General features: G+C 42.8%; 3 protein-coding genes across 9 annotated transcripts in view; 2 read left to right on the forward strand and 1 right to left on the reverse strand.

Moving 5' to 3' along the window:
* Positions 1–6,146, forward strand: part of LOC103478331 (protein SOGA3) — a 34,284-nt gene extending 28,138 nt beyond the window's left edge. For 3 of the 4 annotated variants that reach the window (XM_017309414.1, XM_017309413.1, XM_017309412.1), the window contains 4 exons: positions 216–746; positions 883–962; positions 1,489–3,154; positions 5,179–6,146. In XM_017309414.1, the coding sequence (XP_017164903.1) occupies positions 216–746; positions 883–962; positions 1,489–3,154; positions 5,179–5,415 (2,514 nt within the window). In that variant the 3' untranslated portion in view covers positions 5,416–6,146. The other variant, XM_008432091.2, reaches the window with a different exon arrangement.
* A 3,515-nt stretch (positions 6,147–9,661) lies between these two features.
* echdc1 (enoyl CoA hydratase domain containing 1) lies at positions 9,662–13,391 on the forward strand. Of its 4 annotated transcripts, none has more exons than XM_008432093.1 (7): positions 9,662–9,748; positions 10,247–10,326; positions 10,524–10,702; positions 11,317–11,459; positions 11,529–11,581; positions 11,929–12,009; positions 12,807–13,391. In XM_008432093.1, the coding sequence occupies exons 2-7, from the start codon at positions 10,262–10,264 to the stop codon at positions 13,222–13,224; spliced, it is 939 nt and encodes a 312-aa protein (XP_008430315.1). In that variant the 5' UTR covers positions 9,662–9,748; positions 10,247–10,261; the 3' UTR covers positions 13,225–13,391. The 4 variants fall into 4 exon arrangements, with proteins under 4 accessions (XP_008430315.1, XP_008430317.1, XP_008430316.1 ...); XM_008432095.1 differs by having other exon boundaries at positions 11,559–11,581; XM_008432094.2 differs by lacking the exon at positions 9,662–9,748 and adding an exon at positions 9,758–9,912.
* Positions 13,392–15,467: 2,076 nt separating this feature from the next.
* Positions 15,468–19,593, reverse strand: LOC103478335 (E3 ubiquitin-protein ligase rnf146-like). Its single transcript, XM_008432096.2, has 3 exons — positions 19,436–19,593; positions 18,738–18,795; positions 15,468–17,982 (listed from the first exon to the last, which is right to left on the reverse strand). The coding sequence occupies exon 3, from the start codon at positions 17,968–17,970 to the stop codon at positions 16,804–16,806; it is 1,167 nt and encodes a 388-aa protein (XP_008430318.2). The 5' UTR covers positions 17,971–17,982; positions 18,738–18,795; positions 19,436–19,593; the 3' UTR covers positions 15,468–16,803.
* Positions 19,594–19,626: the final 33 nt, after the last annotated feature.

Here is a 19,626-nt window from a genome sequence, read left to right on the forward strand (position 1 = left end):
AGTGAGAATGCATGGAATGCATTCTCACTGATAATTGCTCTTCATCACTGTGAGATTGAAATAAATATCAGTTGTTAATCTCGACCGAGTTTTATTTATCGGACAGATACCGATATGATTAAAAAATAGCTAATATCGACCAGTCCCGATGTTGCTGCTGATGTGTATGCATCCCTAGTTTTTTTATCATCTATTTTTGTCTTTTGTGTTTCCAGCTGTACTGTGAGGTGAGATCCAGTCGAGGGGGTCCGGCCCTGGACGGCATGAAACAAGACGACGACGCGGTGCACCGACTCAGCATGCGCTCCACCAGCACGGGCTCCAGTCTGCTCAGTGACAACTCCCGGTCGGAGCTGCTCAGTAGCAGCACTCCGTCAGAACCAACCAGAAACCCACCTTCACCCGGATTAGGTCTGAACAGAAACATCAGCGCCGACGGTGGCAGCCCATGTGGATTTAACGTGGATGTGCGATTCAGTCAGAGCGATCCCTTACAACCCGAGCTTCTGGTTGGAACTAGATCCAGAGAAACCTGGAAGCAAGACTCATCGGGAGATAATAAGAAAGCTGGAGGTGCAGCAGAGCTGGAGGCTTTTTACTGTGGCGCTCCGGATAGTGGGACGCCACAGGAATACGTTTCCATAGGGAGTGATAAAGGTCTCCAAGGAGTTCCTCCGGAGAGTCCTCTCTGGGCCAGACTGAGTTACGGGAGTGACAAGAAGAAGAACACGACTGCGCTCAATGCTGTGAGTGTTTAAAGCTGATTTTCAACATGTGTTTGTTAATATCAGGGGACTATTTGTGAAGTATTTATTACTTCCCAATTACAAAATGTTAATCTTGTCTCATTGTCTTTCTGTCTGTTGTGTCCTTCTTTCTCAGGCTCTAAAGGAAATAGCCCGAGTTAGCGAGGAGCTTTGTAGCTACCAGGACGAGATCAGGAAAAAGAGCGGAGATAAGAGGTGGATTTCTTTTTGCAAGCATCTTGATAACCAGAATCTGATGAGGCTGACATAGTTAATACCACATGTGCCTCACTGTTGGAGAAAGGCAAATTTTATGTAGATGTAAATAAGTCCATGACTTGTACTTGAAACCAAATGTTTGCACAAAAAAGACACTTTTTTCATTTGATGACATTAGATCAAACTAAACTAGGCTAGCTAGAATTGCTTTTTCTTCTTTCTTTAAAATTTGAATCGTACCGTACCTAAAATTTAACATGCACTTATTTATCTCACTTTATTGTGGCATTAGCAAAAACAACAAATCTCTCAACTGACCTAAAACAGAAAATATTTAGTCTGATTTAATATTTGACAGAGGAGAAAGAAGATATGCGTCATATTTTTATTGCACCAAAATGCTTAGACTGAGTCTGGAAAAGAATGGAATCTGCACATGGAAAACTTTAATTCTCACTTGTAAAGAAGTGAAATTAGACAATGCCATATCAGTGGGTTAAAGTTGTTTCCTAATTTCTTCTAGGAACCAATCCGAATCCCTGTGTCCGTCTGAGGGACATGAAAAAAACTTTCTGCAGGTAGAAGAGGCTCCTTGCGACCTCAGCCAGATCTACGATGACCTCCGGGCTCTGCAGCGAGAAAACTGGATCACGTTGTCACCAGAAAGCACCTGGAACAGAAGTTCAAGCGACACCTGGATGGCAAACACCTCTGATCCATATCGCTACGGAGACGCAGAGACAAGTCCTGGAGAATCCTCCGACATGGAGACGGCGGCTCCACCCATTCCTCCTCGTACTTCCTCCTGGAACCTAAACTCCTCTAATCCAGACACAGAACTCCACATCCCAGAGTCCCCTATGGCCACAATGAGGAAGTGCCATAGCCCCTGTGTTCTGTTGGACAGAAAGTGTAACAGCCCATCCATTGTCAGGAAGTTTGAGGCCATGCTTCAGGAGAATGAGGGAAAAGTCTTTAAAGATGGCGTGCCAACATCCTGCTCTATACCTTCCAACTCCAACTGCAACACGGGCTGCTGCCACAATCGCTGGTCCTGTGACGCCAGCAAGTTGACCCACAATAAACAGCTGACATACGGGACCGTCCAGAAAAGCTTCTCCGAGGTCAACATATTGACTGCTGGGAAAGAGCTGTGCCCACAGAAAAACAATGATGTCGGAAAGGTCCAAGTGTTTCCAGTTATCCAGGAATTCCCAGTGGATTCGATCTCACAAGGAATTCAGTCCGTTAGTCCCAGCCTCCAGGGCTCCAGAAGAAACCTGATGCTGGAGCGAAAAACAGCCGAGTTCAACAGAACTTTGTTTCAGGCTGAGATGGGCCGGGGCGTGGATGCACAAGAGACCTCTTTTGAGGCGTGCCAACCAGTGTTTGGAACATCAAGCCACATATTACCACCCAATGACGCTACATCTCCATCCATGTGCTCTGATGTTTCCATTGACATCACAGATTCATATTCTAAAGCGCTGCCATCACCCTCTATCTCAACTTCTACCAAACAAAACACTGAATCGGAGCCAGTGCAGATGAGGAGCGCTTCCAAAGAAACACCTTCCGTCCTCTCACTGGACGAGCCGCATCCCGGACTCAAAGAGGCTCCAAAGCCTTCCCAGAGTGAGGCCAAGCACAAACTGCGAAAAACAGGCAGCTTCTCCAGGAAATCCCAACAAAGAGCAACCCACGAGCCTCCTTCATCTGCGATCACCCAGCCAGACGAATCTGTGGAGAGTTCCAACTCCAACAGGGAAAATCCCCACAAAGCAAAACCTCAGCCAGCCAGAGCCAGCGTCTCCCCGCTTCAGCCGTCTGCCGAGAGCAAGAAAAGACATGTGGCGCAGCCAAGACAGAGGTCAGACTCTCCTCTCCAGCTCGACTCCTCCAGACCCGTCCCTCGCATCATGAACGAACATCCGTGGAAGCCTCTCACCCTCGCTGCGTACCCTCGACCGGAGGGTTCGAGATCCAACTACGGTGCCGTGGAAAAGATTCTGAAAAACTACGAGAGCGCCGCACGTGCGCTGCAGAACGAGATGGTTTCCAACCCCACAGAACTGGACATGCTGGACATGGCCCCTCTGCCTTTAAGTCCCACTCTGAGACACATTCACACATCACCCACCGCACAGGTCAGCCTCCACAGTGTCAATGAGATGCAGCTGAAAGTGCAGGTGAGTCAAGCCTCGCCCTTCCTTAGCTGCACAGTTCAGTGTTCAGGTATTTCAGTTTGTAGATTAAAACTAAAACATGAACTCATGCATAACATTATGTCCACTTGCCAAATAGTGTGTTGCCACTGGGCTTAAACTTATTATTATTTCAGTAATCGAGTATTCGATCAACTATTCTGATGATTAATCAATTAATCTGATTATAAAAACTGGCACATGCTGCAGATTTTTCATTTAAACCTTTTTTATACATTGGAAATACATTAAAAGATGCAAATAAACATATGATTCAATTTCACTTTCATATTAAAAGGAACTTTATTGCCTAAAAATGAAATAACGTGGCATTCCTTTGGCATAAGCTTGATCATGCGCAGGAGACAAAATACTTCTAACAACATGTGAAAAGCTCAGCTTGTTCTACTTGGCTTACCAATACCATGAAGAGCTAATGTGTTACTTTTTTGGATTAACCAATTAATTGGATTGCAAAAGATGCTTAATATGAGATTTATTTAACAGAATTTGAACCAGATTAAGGTGAAACTGCCACTTGAGGAGTTCTGGCTAGAACATATTTACAGATAAGAAACGGTTTTTTTTTAAATCATAAATGCAAAATGTCAATTGTTTTGTACCATTTAGACTTAATTACTGCTCTGAGTGCATTCTTTCAACAAATGGCATTTTTTGAGGCTGCATATTCCAGTTAACAATCGATTGCTAAATTGGATGATTATTTCAATAATTGATTAATCACGATTAATCGTTTCAGCCTGAGTTGCCTCCGCCCCTTTTTGTAGCTATGACCAATCAAGGCATGAACTCTAGCAGACGCCTGAAGTTGTGCTGCGATCTCCAGCACAACTGGAGATCGCTGCTGACAGAATCTGCTGCTGACAGAATCTGCCAGCAGCAGATTCTGTCCTGTAAAATGAGACCATACAACTCAGAGATGGGATCTTTGAAATTATAACCACTATTACTAAATATTTATTTGCAATTTCTACTTCAGAGAAAAATCAAAAAAAAAAAAAAAAATCGATTAAAATTGGAAATCGGATCTGATATGAAAAAAGTTTTAGATTTTACTTCAAGACATATCGCCCAGCTCTGGGCGATATGCGGCAACCTTCCTGTCAGTGGTCATAATGTTATGCCTGATCATTATATATTTCACGGTTCAGTTAGACTGCATCCTCAAAGCTTGCTGTGTCAGTGGACCTGGAGGATCTTGTGCGTTGCTTTCTGTTCCAACACTTTGTTAAACAGTAAGTAATTGCCCTCGACAGAGGCCAGCTCTTGTGGGAATGTTGTTTATTTCTGGTATGTGCTAAGAGATAAAAGCAGGCCAGAGCCTCCATTATAATCTGGGCTTCTGGGCCACTCCATTGCTGAAAGGCTCCCGAGGAGCTGACAGTGAAACAGGAAGGGGACCTGCAGCCCACACCAGCCTGATGTTGGACTTTTAAGTCCTTCCAGAAGGCCCCGGTGATTTCTGGCCGTTGTGTGGTAATTACTGAAGTATCTGCAAGAAGCCAGCTGACTAACTGGCCTTGGCAGACCACAAAAAATGAGAATGCTGAAGTAATTACGTTGCTTTAAAGTCATGCTAATCTTAAAGATGTTGTGGGAGTCATTATGAAGGGCAGCTTCGAGAACCTCATGAAAAGAATGAAACGGGGAGGACCACATTAGTGGAACTGTCAGAGATTAAACCTTGGTGATTCAGAAGAGTTGGCGAGGGGAAGAAGTGCCTCACATGTCAGCTATCTTGACTTCAAATGCTCCCCCTCTGCCCCCCCTTAGGGATGAAATCAATCAGAGCTACTTGTGTGACCTTTACGCAGGAGCGTGCCGATGTGTTTAGAGTTCCTGTTTGAAATATGCCCGTTATTTTCCCCAGGCTCAAGAAGACAACCGCTGAAACACGTGAAACGATGTTAAGTTACTGAGTGCGTCAGCTTGGATGCAGACGGAACAGCGGGATAATCCTAAATGCTAACTCTGCTGCCTCTCTACAGGAAGACGAAGAGTCCTCGGTCACGCCTCCCTCCGTCCACAAGAACTTTTCAAGGCCCGCCCGTCCTGCCAACCGTCGCCTCCCCTCCAGATGGGCCAGCCGCTCCCCCACTTCATCCTCCTCTCCCTCGTCCTCTCCGTGCACCACGCCCGTCATCCCTGCTTCCTTTCCCCTCCAGAAGCACTCTTCCTCCTTCGCTTACACACACGGCTTTCACATAGAGACCGTCATCATTTGAAACTCCACGTTGCTGTGTTTTCAGAACCAACCAGAAGCCTTCACTGACAAAAAATCCGAACATTTTATCCTTTTTTTTTTCCCCCTCTTGTAAACACCAAGTCAATACGAAGGACAGAAAATTTATTTCGAATGTACTCATCGACAAACTGTGTTTGTGGCATCCTGTGGAACATACCTGATGAAGGAAGGTGAATAACTCCATACAGCTACAAGTATCGTCATTATGGCCCATGTGAACCTGCCAGGCACGACGGACAGCATCTAATAAATAATCTGCTCAGGTCTGGATTTCAGCGTTGACCACTAGCGTAGCTTTACAAATCTACTAATAACAGCTTTTAACTAATTTATCTCTGCTACAGACTGGATTTACAACCTGAAAAAAAAGACTAGTTTCAATTAAAATGTGTGCATCAGTAAGTTCAGCTCAGACATGGAGAGATGGAGCAAAGATTTCTCTGCGCATGACTACCCTAGCATAAAGTACCCTGCAGCACATGACTGGACTGTACCTTGACTGTGACCAGAATATTTTATTTTTTGACTTTATGTTTATTATTGTGAAGCAAAAAAAAAAAAAAACATTTACTTTTAGTAATAGCTGCATAAAAATCGACTTTTTATAATATGTACCAAAGGCTGGTTTCTTGTGCATTTTCTTGATTTTTAAGTGTATTGTTTGGAATAAAATTTCTCTTTTTTGCCATAGCTAACATTTTTTTAAGGTTTGTGTGTAAACTGTATTTACAAGTCTGTTTTTTTTTTTTTTTTGCATAACACATGCTCCTTTTTTTTACTCTAAATGCTCATCTTTGAGGATGTTACTTTGCTAGGTAGCGTTTTTTTATGGCTGAAAGATGGTGAAACACGATGCCTTTGCTCTTGGTTTTGTATAATAAACAATATTCTAAAAATGCCTTGACGTTTTTCACATTTCATCATGTTAAAACCACAAAACTTTAATGTATGTTATTTTATTTGGGATTTTAAGCAGAAGACTGAAATAAAGTAGGACATAGCTGGGAACTTGGAAAAAAACAAACTAATTTGTGGTTTTCACTTTAAGAAAACAAAACAAACATCTGAAAAGTGTGGCTTGAGTGAACATTTGTAATCCCACCTTTCATTGCAGTGACAGCTGCAGATATTTGGAGTCATGTAGAAACTGAAATGTCTGCCTATATAAAAGCTTGTGGTTGCAATATGGAGGAAGTAGAAGGAGTTTGGGATGCTTGGAGAAGATGCTAAGTTGTCATGTAATATTTTGTAGTTTTACCTAAAAGTGTAATAATCAATAGCCTGAGTTTTAATTCCTAATGTCACTTGAGGACTATCATGCTCTGCTGATTGTCCCTTGGCAGAGGTGCACTGCTATCCCACTCCTAAACTTTGCAGCTTTCACATAAATATTCACATTAAACTCAGATGATTTGTATGCGACACTGCAGCCGGCAAACTGAAGCACCAGAACCAAACAACTGTCTGGCTTCCTTTGCTTTTTTTACCAACTTGCAGATGTCTTCACTGACACCCTGATCTGCTCCTCCAAGTAATATCTGCACAGTGATCAGAGAAACTGAAATGTGGAAAAAAGCCTAACATTTCATCTGATAAATCATCACTTAGCTTTCTTTATTACATTTTTCCAGGACTGTTGATAAATTTAAAGAGACACGCGACCCTGAGTGGGACAGACACCCAACCCCGCCCCTCACCCTGAAACCTGGCACCCTTTGCTGATGGAAATAGCAGGTGTGGCAGTGTTGTGGAGCCAGAAATCTTACCCCTCTCCCGATAGATATATAAATATTTTCATTCTCTCGTGAAGCTCGCCTGAGCTCCGCGCCCAATGTCTCATCCTGCTTTTCTGTGTCAAGGTTGGGAAAGAGGGTTAATTCCCAGTAAAGACCTGTGCTGGTTGTCTGGAGGTCTCCAGATGGAGCGACCATTATATAACCAGCGCCGACTGCCTGCAGGCTAGAGCTGCTTAAAATCACAGCACTGGAAAGAATTTCTGCAGCGATCTGCGTTTGATCAGCCCAGCAGAGTGACAGCAGTGGCTTATTTTCTAGACGCAAAGTGTGGAAGCAAACGCTACTGCAGGATCATTTTTGCTGTTGGAATAATAAACCACGACACTATTCCCGTTTTTAATCTGTGGGGTCAGCAGTGTTTGTCCAGCTGATCACAATCATACCGGTGACAGTAAAAGTACAGATTTCACTTTTCCAAGATGGCTTGTTGGCGTCGCTATATACTTCCTGCCAACTGAACAGTGGTTTTGCTCTAAACTAGAACCACCTTGTGGCTCATAGTGTATTTTGAAAAAAGCTTATACACTAACCAGTCACTTCTTTTTTAGGTACGACTTCAAGTCAGTTTTTGTCTTTAGAACTACCTTAGTTAATGACATAAATTCAACAAGGTGGAAATGTTTTTTTGAATTGATATTTGCCTATAATGAGAATGGCATCCCACTGCTGCAGCAGTTTTAATCTGCACATCCACAATGTCAGTCTCTTGTTCCACTATCTTGGAGATGCTCTGCTTTTAATATATATATATATTTAAATGTTTATTTGATTTTTAAAGATCACACACAACATATATGATGATCATAAATTCACATAATCATATAATTTCTGCATACTCCACAAAAACAGTACTTCTTTTATATATAAAAAGAACATATTCCAGACAAGCTTGTATGATTCTTGTTAGTCATTTAATTTGGCTATCAATAATTCAAAAGATGCAGTCTGATTCATAAATTGATCCATTCCCTATGCACTCAGGTCTATCTTGGCTTTTCCATTTACAAAGCTGAAGTGAAACCAGTCTAAAGGAAACTGCATATTCAGAGACGCTCTGTTGAAATTAGACCTTCTTGCAGCAAGATAACAGTTCTACTGACTGCTCCACAGTAAAAAAATTGAATTTTTAATATATATTTTTGTGGTGATTTGGCACATATTTAAAAAACTAAGTTCTCAATGTGCATGACGTATCTTATCTCAGAGCTGCTTTTAAAACCAGGCTGACTGCAGCACATTCCCACACTTCCTGTGAAGGAGGGCTCCTTATTGATCGACACACTGTGTATCACTTTACTGATCGCGCACTCGCAGTCACATACGGTCGTGCATGGGGCAGCACTTGTGCATGCATGTGTAGCTCTTCCTCTGTATCTTCCACTTTGCCAAGCTGCAGTCTCAGACAGGCCTCCATTAGCAGCTGAATTATCAGTCTGCAGCTGCAGCACTGAAATCCAAGCCGCAGTTAGACAGAACAGAATGCGGCTTGTACAGACTGTGCATCATGCAGACATCACAACGCCACTGGATCCTGCAGTTTCAGCATCCAGCGGAATAATACCCATAAATGCGTTGCAGGCTAGAGCTAGATGTCTTAGCTGAATGTCTAGAGCCGGAAGGGGAGACAGCCCGTCTGGGAACATCCCAACTAACCTTTCTGAATTCCTTCCCCACTTTTAAATAGACCAGAGACGTGTTGACCGTCAAACAGAGCTTACCCTGTTGTAGCCTTGGATACAATGCAAAGGCACCTTGTTGATTACCTTTTAAGTTTGCACTGCAGAAATAGTGCACCTTTTTTCCCCCCCAAAGTAAAGAAAAAGCTTCTTTTTTTTTTTTTTTTACTTTACTTGTCTGTAGTTTATGAGGGTTTTTAAATAGTAGCAGAGGAAGTGTGGATGGAAGGAAAAGATTTATGCATCAGAAGACATAAATCAGAACACAGGAGACAGATGTGTTTCCCCACTCATTTTCACTTTTTTTTGTGGCATTTCCAAACAATCTGGCAGATTTTTGCCCATATAATATCTACTTACTTATATGCAAAGAATGTTAAAGTGACACAAAGACTTACCAACAAATTACTTACTGTGAAAAGAAGTGACTTCTCCTTAGCTGATATACTCAATGTTCATGTGAAAGACCAAAGAGGCCCACTTTTCTGTAGCTCAGGAGAAAAAACAAATCTATCTTATTGGGAGAAGAGAAAACGTGGAAGACAGTTAATTCTCTTGTCATCAGATAAGAAGAATTTTAATTGTGTTAGAAAACCGCAGGTAAAAATATTAATTCGTGTTAGGTGAATACCACTGCAGGCTATTATTTGTAAAACAAACAAAAAAAAGCAGGGATCATTTTGATTTCACTTCCGCAAGAGATTTAAAATCTGCTGTGGGGCGCCATCTTGTGGCGGAATTTGAAAACTAAATACACCGACACCCAAGCGGGCCTTTTTCTCTCTCTTGCTTTTGTTCCTAGTGGTGCAGATTTAACTGCGACACCACACGGCTGTACAAGGTTGGTGCGGAGAATTTACGTAATTATTATTTGGGTGACCTCGGTTTTCCTCTCTACCCTTTGTTTGACTGTGTAGTGACACTGTGGATAATTTCTATGCGATTCTTTTTGCTACATTCAAATTTTAAAAATATTTATCGGTTCACTTCTCTCTCATCATTTTTGTGAGTGCCTTCACCTTTTGCCAAGTTACAACCACAAACCTCAGTGTTCTGTCTTTTGTGTCAAAAGCGAAACACAAATCTCTGTGAAACCCATTAATTTAAAGGAGAGTAAAAACGGCATTTTTAGCATTTTTCAGAATTAAAAATGTAAACATTACCGTGCATTAGCATCAGTTTCTCTGAGTAAACCACCATTCCATCATAACCTATATATACACTACATTTTAAAATGACAATATAAAACCAAATAAAAATCTAATTGCTCGTATCACCTGTTTCGACATGTTTTTGTGAAAGTGATGCTGCAGGTAAACAACTTTTTCTCCCTCTTCAGTCGTCACGCAGCATCATGGTCCTCTGCGCCCTGAACAGACAGCTCCTGAGGAGCGGCAGCTGTTGTGCTTTCATGGCCAGGTACTGAAGTAAACGAGCTCAGCTGTTCACCTTCTTAACCCGTATTTGTACAGAAAATTCATTCTCCCCGGTGGAGGAAAAAGCTACAATTCAGCGATTTTCAAAGCCATCTTATGCCTACCACTCTAACTAACACGGACTCCCGTGTTTCTGGCGGGACAAGTGAGGGTTTAAATGGCGCCTCTCTGTCCCCGCAGGCTGCAGACAACGAGCCGCCGCCGCTGCTGCCTTTACTCCAGCACCCATGGCTTCAGCCAGGAGGAGATCAGACAGAAGCTGCGGGCCTTTCCTGGAGGCTCCGTCGACCTGCTGAAGCAGGACTCCGGCGTCGCTGTGCTGACCATCAACAACCCCGCTCGCATGAACGCCTTCTCCGGTATAATCACTTAAATGTTTGATGGAAATCGATTAATCCATCACTCATTCTGTCGATTAATCAGATATAAAAGGCCTATTCTGCTTTTATTTTTCTACATTTAAGATTATTTTATACAATATTAGAATTGCATTAAAAATGCAAATAAATACATTTGTTTTTAAAAGGAAAAATAATAATTTTATTGCCTAAAACGCAAGAACATATTAATGCATGCTTGATCGTTTGTAGCAAAGGTAGTTTCTGCAGCTAAAAAATATTTCTAAGTTAACCTGTAAAATGCAAAAAGTTCAACCCTTTCTGCTTAACTTATCAATACAGTGTAGGGCTTATGTGTTGATTATTTTTTTGATTACTTGATAATAACTAATAATTGGATAGCAAAAGGTGCTTAATAGGAGATTTCTGTAATTATTTTTTACATAATTGAACCAGATGAAGCTAAAACTACCACTTGAGGAGTGAGAAATTGTATTTATTATATGCAAAATGTACATAATCAATTGGTGCTCTGAATTTTCAGAAAATTTTTTTCAACCCTAGTTTAGTGTGTTGTTTCAAGTCGTAGTCTTTACGGTCCAGTCTGATGTTTTGGGTTTTGTTCCTCCTGCCAGGCAGCATGATGGTGGACCTGGAGGAGAAGGTGAGCCAGCTGGAAAACTGGACTGAAGGCAAAGGCCTCGTCGTTCGGGGCGCTGCCGAGACATTCTGCTCTGGGTCCGACCTCAACGCAGTCCGAGCAATATCCAACCCCCAGGTACCTCTGACCGGCTGCTTTGTTTTGGCCGTCTGGACACATCTGAATGAGTCCGTTCTTCCCTCATAGGACGGGATGAAAATGTGCATGTTCATGCAGGACGCTCTCACAAGAATGCTCAGGTAAACGCTCACGTTTTGCAAACTGCAAATGAAGCAATAAACATCTTTTATTTTATTTTACTGCTTATTTGACTCAAAACAATTACATTATTTAAGAACGGGCATAGTCCGGGTTCATCTTTGGCCGATTCTTAAGCTTTGAAGGAAATATTTTCAGAGTTGCAGAGCAAAATGCATGTTTTACTACCTTGCAAATCACCACAGATTTGGCCCATTTTCATCAAAGTTTAAGTTAAACGCTAAATGCTACTGTTCAGTGATGCATGGTGGTGGCAGCGTCATGCCGTGGGGTTTCCTTCAAGGTGCTGTTTCTCATATGTGCTGACAGAGTGGTGTTCTCGGTGCAGGCTGCCCCTGGTCTCCGTTGCCCTGGTGGAGGGCAGAGCCCTGGGAGGAGGTGCAGAACTCACCACCGCCTGCGATTTTAGGTAAAGAGCTTCCATTTTTGGTTTGTTTCAAATATATCAAAGGAAACGCTTTTTCATTTAGAAATGAATAAATAGGGCACAATAGCATTCCAACATATATATTCATTACATTTTACGTGTCGTAAGTCTCCATACACATTTCTTCTGTCGCTTTTTTTGTCACACTTAAATGTTTCAGATCATCAGACATGTTTGAATATCGTTCAAAGATAACCCTAGTAAAATTTTTATCCAGTTTTTAAAAGATTATTTTTATCTGGTAAGGGGAAAAAAGCTATCCATATTAAGCTGACCAAATGTGAAAGAAGTAGGGCCAATGTTGTTTTGTGTCATCCTTGGCACTTGGCAAAATGTAAAGTTTCAGTTGTTGACTGTGTGTTTATGACTTTGTGTTTTTGTTTTTATGATGTTTTGAACTGCGTTGTTGTTGGAATGTGCTACACAAATAAACTTGATTGGTAGATGATTTCTACATTAAAAAATAAGTTATTTATGCCCATGCATGAGGGTGATTGACAGCACTAAGACCCTCCCCCTGGGTCTGATAGGTCGTTTGTGACTGATATTTTTGCAGATGGCAGAGGGACACAAATTTCACAGATTAACTGTTTTCTATAATAATGTTCATGGATGGATGAATGGATTGAAAACTTGATTTTTAGTTTACTCTGTAAGAATAAAATTTGAGTATTGATCTGAAATATTTCAATATGACAAAAAAAATCAAAAACAGAAGAAATATGTTGTTTGTTTTTTTTCATGAAAATGTATCCTAAATATAACAATCTTCCTCACAGATTAATGGCACCAGGCAGCGTGATCCAGTTTGTCCACAAACACATGGGTCTGGTTCCAGGCTGGGGCGGCGCTGCGCGACTCGTCCGCATCGTTGGAAGCCAGAATGCTCTCAAGCTGCTTGGCGGCGCCATGAAAGTGGACCCTGAACGCGGCCTGGACGTCGGACTGGCAGACGGAGTCCTGGAGGCCGACGGGGACGCCCCGGGTGCCAGCACCCCCCTGCAGCAGGCCGAAGACTGGCTTTGCCGCTACACTGAAGGACCTGTCCCTGTGATCCAGGCGGTGAAAAAAGTAGTGCTGGCAGGAAGAGAACTCCCCCTGATGGAGGCTCTGCGGACAGAGAAGGAGGTGTTTGGGACGGTGTGGGGCGCTCTGGCTAATCTGCAAGCCTTGGCCAGCAAGTCCAAGCACAAATAACTTGGCCCCAGCGTCCTGAGATTTGTCCAGATTAGCCAAGATCAACGTGTGCTGCTTCTGGGTCGGATTCAGATTGGTGTTTGATGTTTCCAAACTTTTGGTTCACTGAAACCATGTTAAAGCTGCAGTATGTAACTTTTACAAAAAAAATAAATATTTTTTTAATATATTTGTTCAAACTGTCATCATTATGAAGGTATAGTATGAGACAGATAATCTGTGAAAATATCAAGCTCTGTCCTTGTCCCATTGCTATCTTCAAACAACCAATCAGAGCATGGAGTGCTGTCAATCATTGCCATGTGTTAGCATGTTGCGAATGCTAAGGCTAGCTTGCATGGCCAACTGATGACAGCGGATAAAGTGTTTTCCTGTAATGGTAAGTTGTTTCTCCACCAGTGGCACATTTAACAGCAAGTGCATAAGGTTTGATTGACAGCGCTAAGACCCTCCTCCTGGCCCTTGATTGGTTGTTCTTGACCAGAATTGGTACAGTTCCTCAGAGGCAACAGGAGGAGATTGATTCTTTTCACATATTGTCTCATACTGTCACGATAGTTTTAAAAAATATTTTAGAAACACATTTTTTAATAAAAACAAAGCACTTTCATGTTTAAATGGATAATACAGAATGGGAGTTTAATTTGTATTTTTTTTGAAAATCTGTTTGCTTATGCTATTTGCAAGATATTCCAAGTGACAAACATCATTGACGTCTGCATATCATTCCTCCTACATTAGACCAGAGCAACCTTTTTAACTCACAGGGTTTGGATTGTGCTCCGAGCATCATCAGATTTCTGCAACGAGCCAAAGTGAAATCCCAGAGACGTGTTGTGTGTGTGTGAATAATTTTCATTCGCGGATCTATCCAAGCAGTGCTGGAAAACCACAGATGTGCTCAAACTGCAGCAGCAGGACAGACCCCTGGAGGCCGGCAGACCCTTGTCTCGTGCTGCCGTTCCAGAGGTCGCGTTTCTTGGCGGAGGTCCCAGAGAGAGCGTTCAAAACGCGCCGTGAGCAGAATACCAAACGCCTACAAGGTGAACAGAAAGTCCTGGTGAATAGCAGCCCACCATGGAAGTATCCGCCCAGAAAAGCTGAACAATGTAGCAATGATGAACTTAAACTACTATATGAAGACACTTTTCAGTGTCACGCCTAAAATGAATCGCTATTAACAAAATAAATTCAATTTTATTGTATAAGGGAGGTATTTTGTGATTTATGGATTTATAGAAATGCTATATATTTGTGCCAACAATAGGAATGTTCACACTTCAACCAAAACTGCATGATTGTTGGGGCTCATTAGTATTGGTTAACTAATTAATAATCAGGCTCCTTGTTTTTTAATGTTCTATTTAAAGAAATGGAAACAAAACAACATGAACTCTTAACTACTGAAGAAGCTTAACTTCTACGAGGATCAGAATATCAGCTGATTATTAATCTTTATCAAGAGGAAATCAATTAGGGATGGGAATTTATTGCAATAAAAAAAATTCATAAAGAATTTGGACATTATATTCTAAATGTTGGATAACCTCAGATACTGAATTGTTTTTGTACCGTTTACCATTTCATGAGTACATCACACTTTACGTAACCGTTGTCCTGAAAAAGCCTGTTTAGAAATGTTTTTGTAAGAGCAGTATTTGGGTATGTGGGCCTATGATTGCTGTCGGGCAGTCAAGGATGTACAGTTACCTTAAAAACATGTTTCAGGTCGTTTTTCCTTATAATGCCACAAAATCAACTTTCAAGTCCATAATCGCCCAACCTGCCCACCTCTCCGATCAATTTCTCTGGAGTCTAGAGAAATTGAGTTGATTTAGTCCTGAGGGAAAAGTTTGGATTTAATTCATTTAGAACTGGAAGACAGGAAAAGAATCCCGGAAGGCTCTTGGTTCTGATTCAGTTTGCTGGTTCTGCATATTGAATTTGGATCCAAGTTGCCAACAGTACAATTAGTAAGTAAGCTTGCTGAAGGATCAGACTGGTTGATTTCCATCTTTTATAATTTCAAGACAAGTTTGCTTTACAGTTTAACACATTAATCTCCATTTAAAGCTTTGAATACCATTACATAATTTCAAAAGTTTACCAAGCCCTAAACTAGACCAATTAGCTGTTTTTTGTCAGACGAGTAAAATGTATGTGAAGTATCGGATCCTGTTATCTCTGCAATAAAATACATTTAATTACATCAGTAAGATAATACTTGAATGATCACAAATATGTTTTTAGCATGATGAAATGAAAAAAGTTTATTCTTAAATTACAAACCATGTAACAAAAGTTTGAAGCCAAAACAGTTACACAAACGTTATTCTGCAGAATGGAAAGTCGAAAAAAAAAAAGCAGATGATTTAATAAAAAAATAACATCACTTGAAATTTCTCCAGGATGGACAAAAACTAGAGCTTGTTTTTGTTATTTTATGTCCTCTGACATACATTTAACCGCCATAAGAAATGGAGATAATAAAACCCATCAGCTCTCAACCAGACAGTAGTGTTCAAATAAAACTCTCTTCAAATTAACAACAAATCACAAAACTTCGGGCACACTTGAGAATTGATCAGTCAGGGATGTTGGGAACAATAACAGAGCTGCTTTAAAGTAAAAAAATAAAAATAAAAAAAACACACAAAAAAAAACAAACACCAATATTTCACATTAAAATGCCAATTCCTTAAGGCTGGGCACCAATAAAACAAATAATCACAACTTCTAATGCTTACATTCATTTCAAATACACATCAATCTTTACGATAAGTTTGGGTTTCAATTAACTAATCTGAAATAAAAAATAAATTGCAAGGCAGCCACACATTTACCTGCCTCCTAAATCTGCATTGTTAAATATTAAGTAATTAAGTAATTTAAACATCAAAGGAGCTTTAGAAGCATGATGGGAGTTCGTTTTGTTAGTTTTCTATCTGTATCTGTAGATAAAACCAGACGAGATTTCTCCTTAAAGGAATCGGCCCAGAGAAAGCAGCTGATTGGGTTAGAAACTAGGATCAAGTTGATCGATTTCAGTGCAATGGAGGTTGAGTCAGGTGACATTTCTGCGTCAGCCAAACGGTTAGATGATCCCAAAGCAGCCATTTATGAAGATGACCGCTCTCTGACTCGGCCTCACAGAAGCCTTGAGGGTTCTGGATCGTCGCTGAAAATCAGGCTTAGATTTGGGCAAAACGGGTTTGTGAGTAAAGTTCACAGTGTAGCTTCAACGTTTTTTGAACCCTAAACAGAATACAATCTATAGGCATCAAATAAAAGTAACGCAGACAACTGACAGGAAGTCTTGAACCTCTCATGATGATGATGTGTTAAATATAAACTTGTAAGATCATTTACATCCCAACCACGTCGTCTGTCTCAGTTTGAGGGCATGAGTGGCTGACTGGCGGCACCGATGAAGACGCTGAGAAAACAAATCCAAACCAATAGACAGAAAACGCTAGAAAAGAACCATGGAGCCGTTTGTGTGCGAGCGTGACATGCCTCACTTCTCCCACCTCAGATCTGCGTCTGAGCAAACTGCAGCATAAATTAAATGGAGTGGATTCACACCTCAGTCACTGTACACTGGCCGTCTGGCATCCTGGACCTCCCACTGCTGTGGGAGGACGGAGGGGGAGAGGCCGAAGAGGCGCGGGGGGGCGCCCTGTCCTCCGGGGGCGGTCTCCGTCTGCGCGGCCAGTCCTCCCAAGGCTCCGCGTGGTCGCCGTCTCCCCCCTCTTCTTCTTCCTCCTCCTCCTCTTCGTCGTCGCTCCAGTCTCCGGAGGCGGACTCCTCCACGGAGGTGTGAGGGTCTGAGGACCTGGAGGGGGACGTCTCTTCCTGGTCGTCATCCTGCCCCTCCACCTCCCCGCCCTCTGACCGGTCGTGAGGCGGGGCCGACCTGGGGCTGATCTGCAGCTGGGAGAGAGAGTCCTCCACCGGGGGGCTGGTACCGGGCCCTGGATGGCCCCCGAGAGACGTGGGGGGCCGGGCAGCAGCGGAGGGGGCTGGAACGGCAGCGGGGACGGCGGCAGCCTGCGGCGGAGCACCTGCCGTCGTGGTGTCGGCGCCATCTGCAGAGTTCTCCCGACCCGCCGAGCTCAGCGCCCCGGCAACGGCGTCAGCGTCCAACCGCAGCCCGGCCACGCCCTTCTTGGGAATATCGATAACGTCTCTTTTCATCTTGCGCCGGCGGCCGTGCTCGTTGCGCCGGTACTGCACCATGTTCTCCAGGTCGGCGACGTACAGGAAGCCGGCGATCAGCATCTCGGCCGTCTTCTTCCCCTTGGAGAAGGCGTCCTCCAGCTCCCGGCTCGTCCTCTCGTCGTACTGCCACCAGCCGTTACGGCCCTCGTAGTACCAGGCGTGGTCGCTCGCCGCCCCGCTGCGGCCACCCGCCGACGCCTTCAGCTCCTCCGGAGAGAGGAGCGTGGGCCTTTCCAGAAAGTCGTCCGGCACTTCCTGCCTGCAGAGGGCGCAGCGCTTGCTCTGCCAGGAAGCGCCCTTGACGCACAGGAAGCAGAAGACGTGATGGCACGGCAACTGGACGGGGTGGACGCAGCTCTGCAGGCAGATGGCGCACTCCGGCACGGACAGGGCGGGGGAAGAGCCGTTGGAGTCGGAGCAGGACGATTCGGCGCCGCCTCCGCTACTGCCGCCTCCACCGCCACTGCCCTTCTTACTGGATGGGAGCGAGCTCACGGAGTGGTCAACCTCGCCACAGCTAGCCATCCTTATCGAGCGCTGCAGAACAGGAGACGATTAAGTTCCCCACCAGATACCAAATGTTTACATACACTGCCGCAGCTGCATTTCCATTGACAGTAAAATTGCGCCAATCGAAATTACAAAAAATTTATTTGCTAAATGGAAACACGGCAATTTCAATAAAATATTTTTGCACTACAATTGATTTTCTTTCCCTGTATTGAAATTTTTGCATTTCGAAAAGCCGCAAAAGAAACACTTTTCTCTCTTCACACGAGCCATCTGATCAACAACAAGATGTTATTACAGTTTAATAACTTAACATGCAAACAAACTTCTGCCACAACCTACTATCACTATGGAGACGGTGTGCTCAGCGTAATCTCCAATGCCAGTACTCCACAACAATTTTTTTGCCTGTAGGTCAAAAAGTTAGAACTGTGGTCTAGTCTGACTAAAGCACTTTCTTCCACACGTTTGCCAAATCTCCAACATGGCTTGTGGCAACTTGCACGTCTTATGGTCGTAAGACATAAGACCTACAAAGACCGAATTTGTGGACTGTACAACTAGTTGGGTGAATCTTTTTTTGGAGTATCAGGATAGCAGATTTCTAGTTATATGTAAACCCCCCCCCCCCCCCCAAAAAAAAAAAAAAGCAGAATGTACTCCACAATTTCATACGACTTTCCATTGACCTAGCACAAAAATAAATTTAGTGTTTGTTGTGATGTAACACGAGGATTATGGTAACATGTGCCTCGCTTTCGCACACGATTTTTAACACTTACCTAAAGTTGTCAATGCAGATGAATCATCGGGAGAGCTTCTGAACCTTCAAACCACCCACTGGAGAAACAAAAAAACAAAAAACAAAAACAAAACGGTCAGATAAAACTTGAACAAACTAGATCGTGATATCAAGCTACTTATTGTGTTTTTTTTCTCCTTTACCCTACGAGGTAAGGAGGTGGATTCTTATTCTTGTATCTACAGTGAAAAACTTACAAGTTCACGTTAACACATTAAGCCGTGTGTAACAAGAGAAGGTACTGTAGGGGAACAAAGGGATGCTCTGTTTACAGACGACAATCAGGGAACTGTGCCACTTTTTGCTAACTTAATCTCAGCTGTCCTTATGATGGGGCATGTGATTGAAATTAATAGTTTGTTGTAACATATATGCAACACTATATTGCGGGCAATTTGAAAATAAAGGGTGTTTAGCCAACAAATAACAGATGCGCAACACCGTGTCATGTTCTGTTTAACCCTGAGAAGTTAAAACAGAGTTCACAATGTTGAGTTCAAAAGCGGTAAAACCCTTCATTTCAGTAAAAACCTGCTGTAGCTAGCCAAAGCTATCTGGGCTAAGTGGTCAGCCTCCAGTAAATAGACGGATCTCATTTGACGGCGCTACCTTCTTCCAGCAGGGCGATATAAACAGGAGAGGGGAAAACACAAGACACCACAACGATTAACTACCCACCATATCTTTAAATCTCTTTCTACTGGCCTTCTTCACGGTCGAAACTCGTCGTATCAGAGCCGTACGAAACGCAAGTACATCGACTTCCAATGTTAACTGGCTTTGTTTTCCTCTCAAAGAGAAGCTGAGATAAACGACACAACGTACCCGAGCGAGCTTACGTCACTGGACGTCCACTTCATATGGTCCAA

Source organism: Poecilia reticulata, linkage group LG16 (genome assembly GCF_000633615.1).
Source record: "Poecilia reticulata strain Guanapo linkage group LG16, Guppy_female_1.0+MT, whole genome shotgun sequence".
Classification (NCBI taxonomy): domain Eukaryota; kingdom Metazoa; phylum Chordata; class Actinopteri; order Cyprinodontiformes; family Poeciliidae; genus Poecilia; species Poecilia reticulata.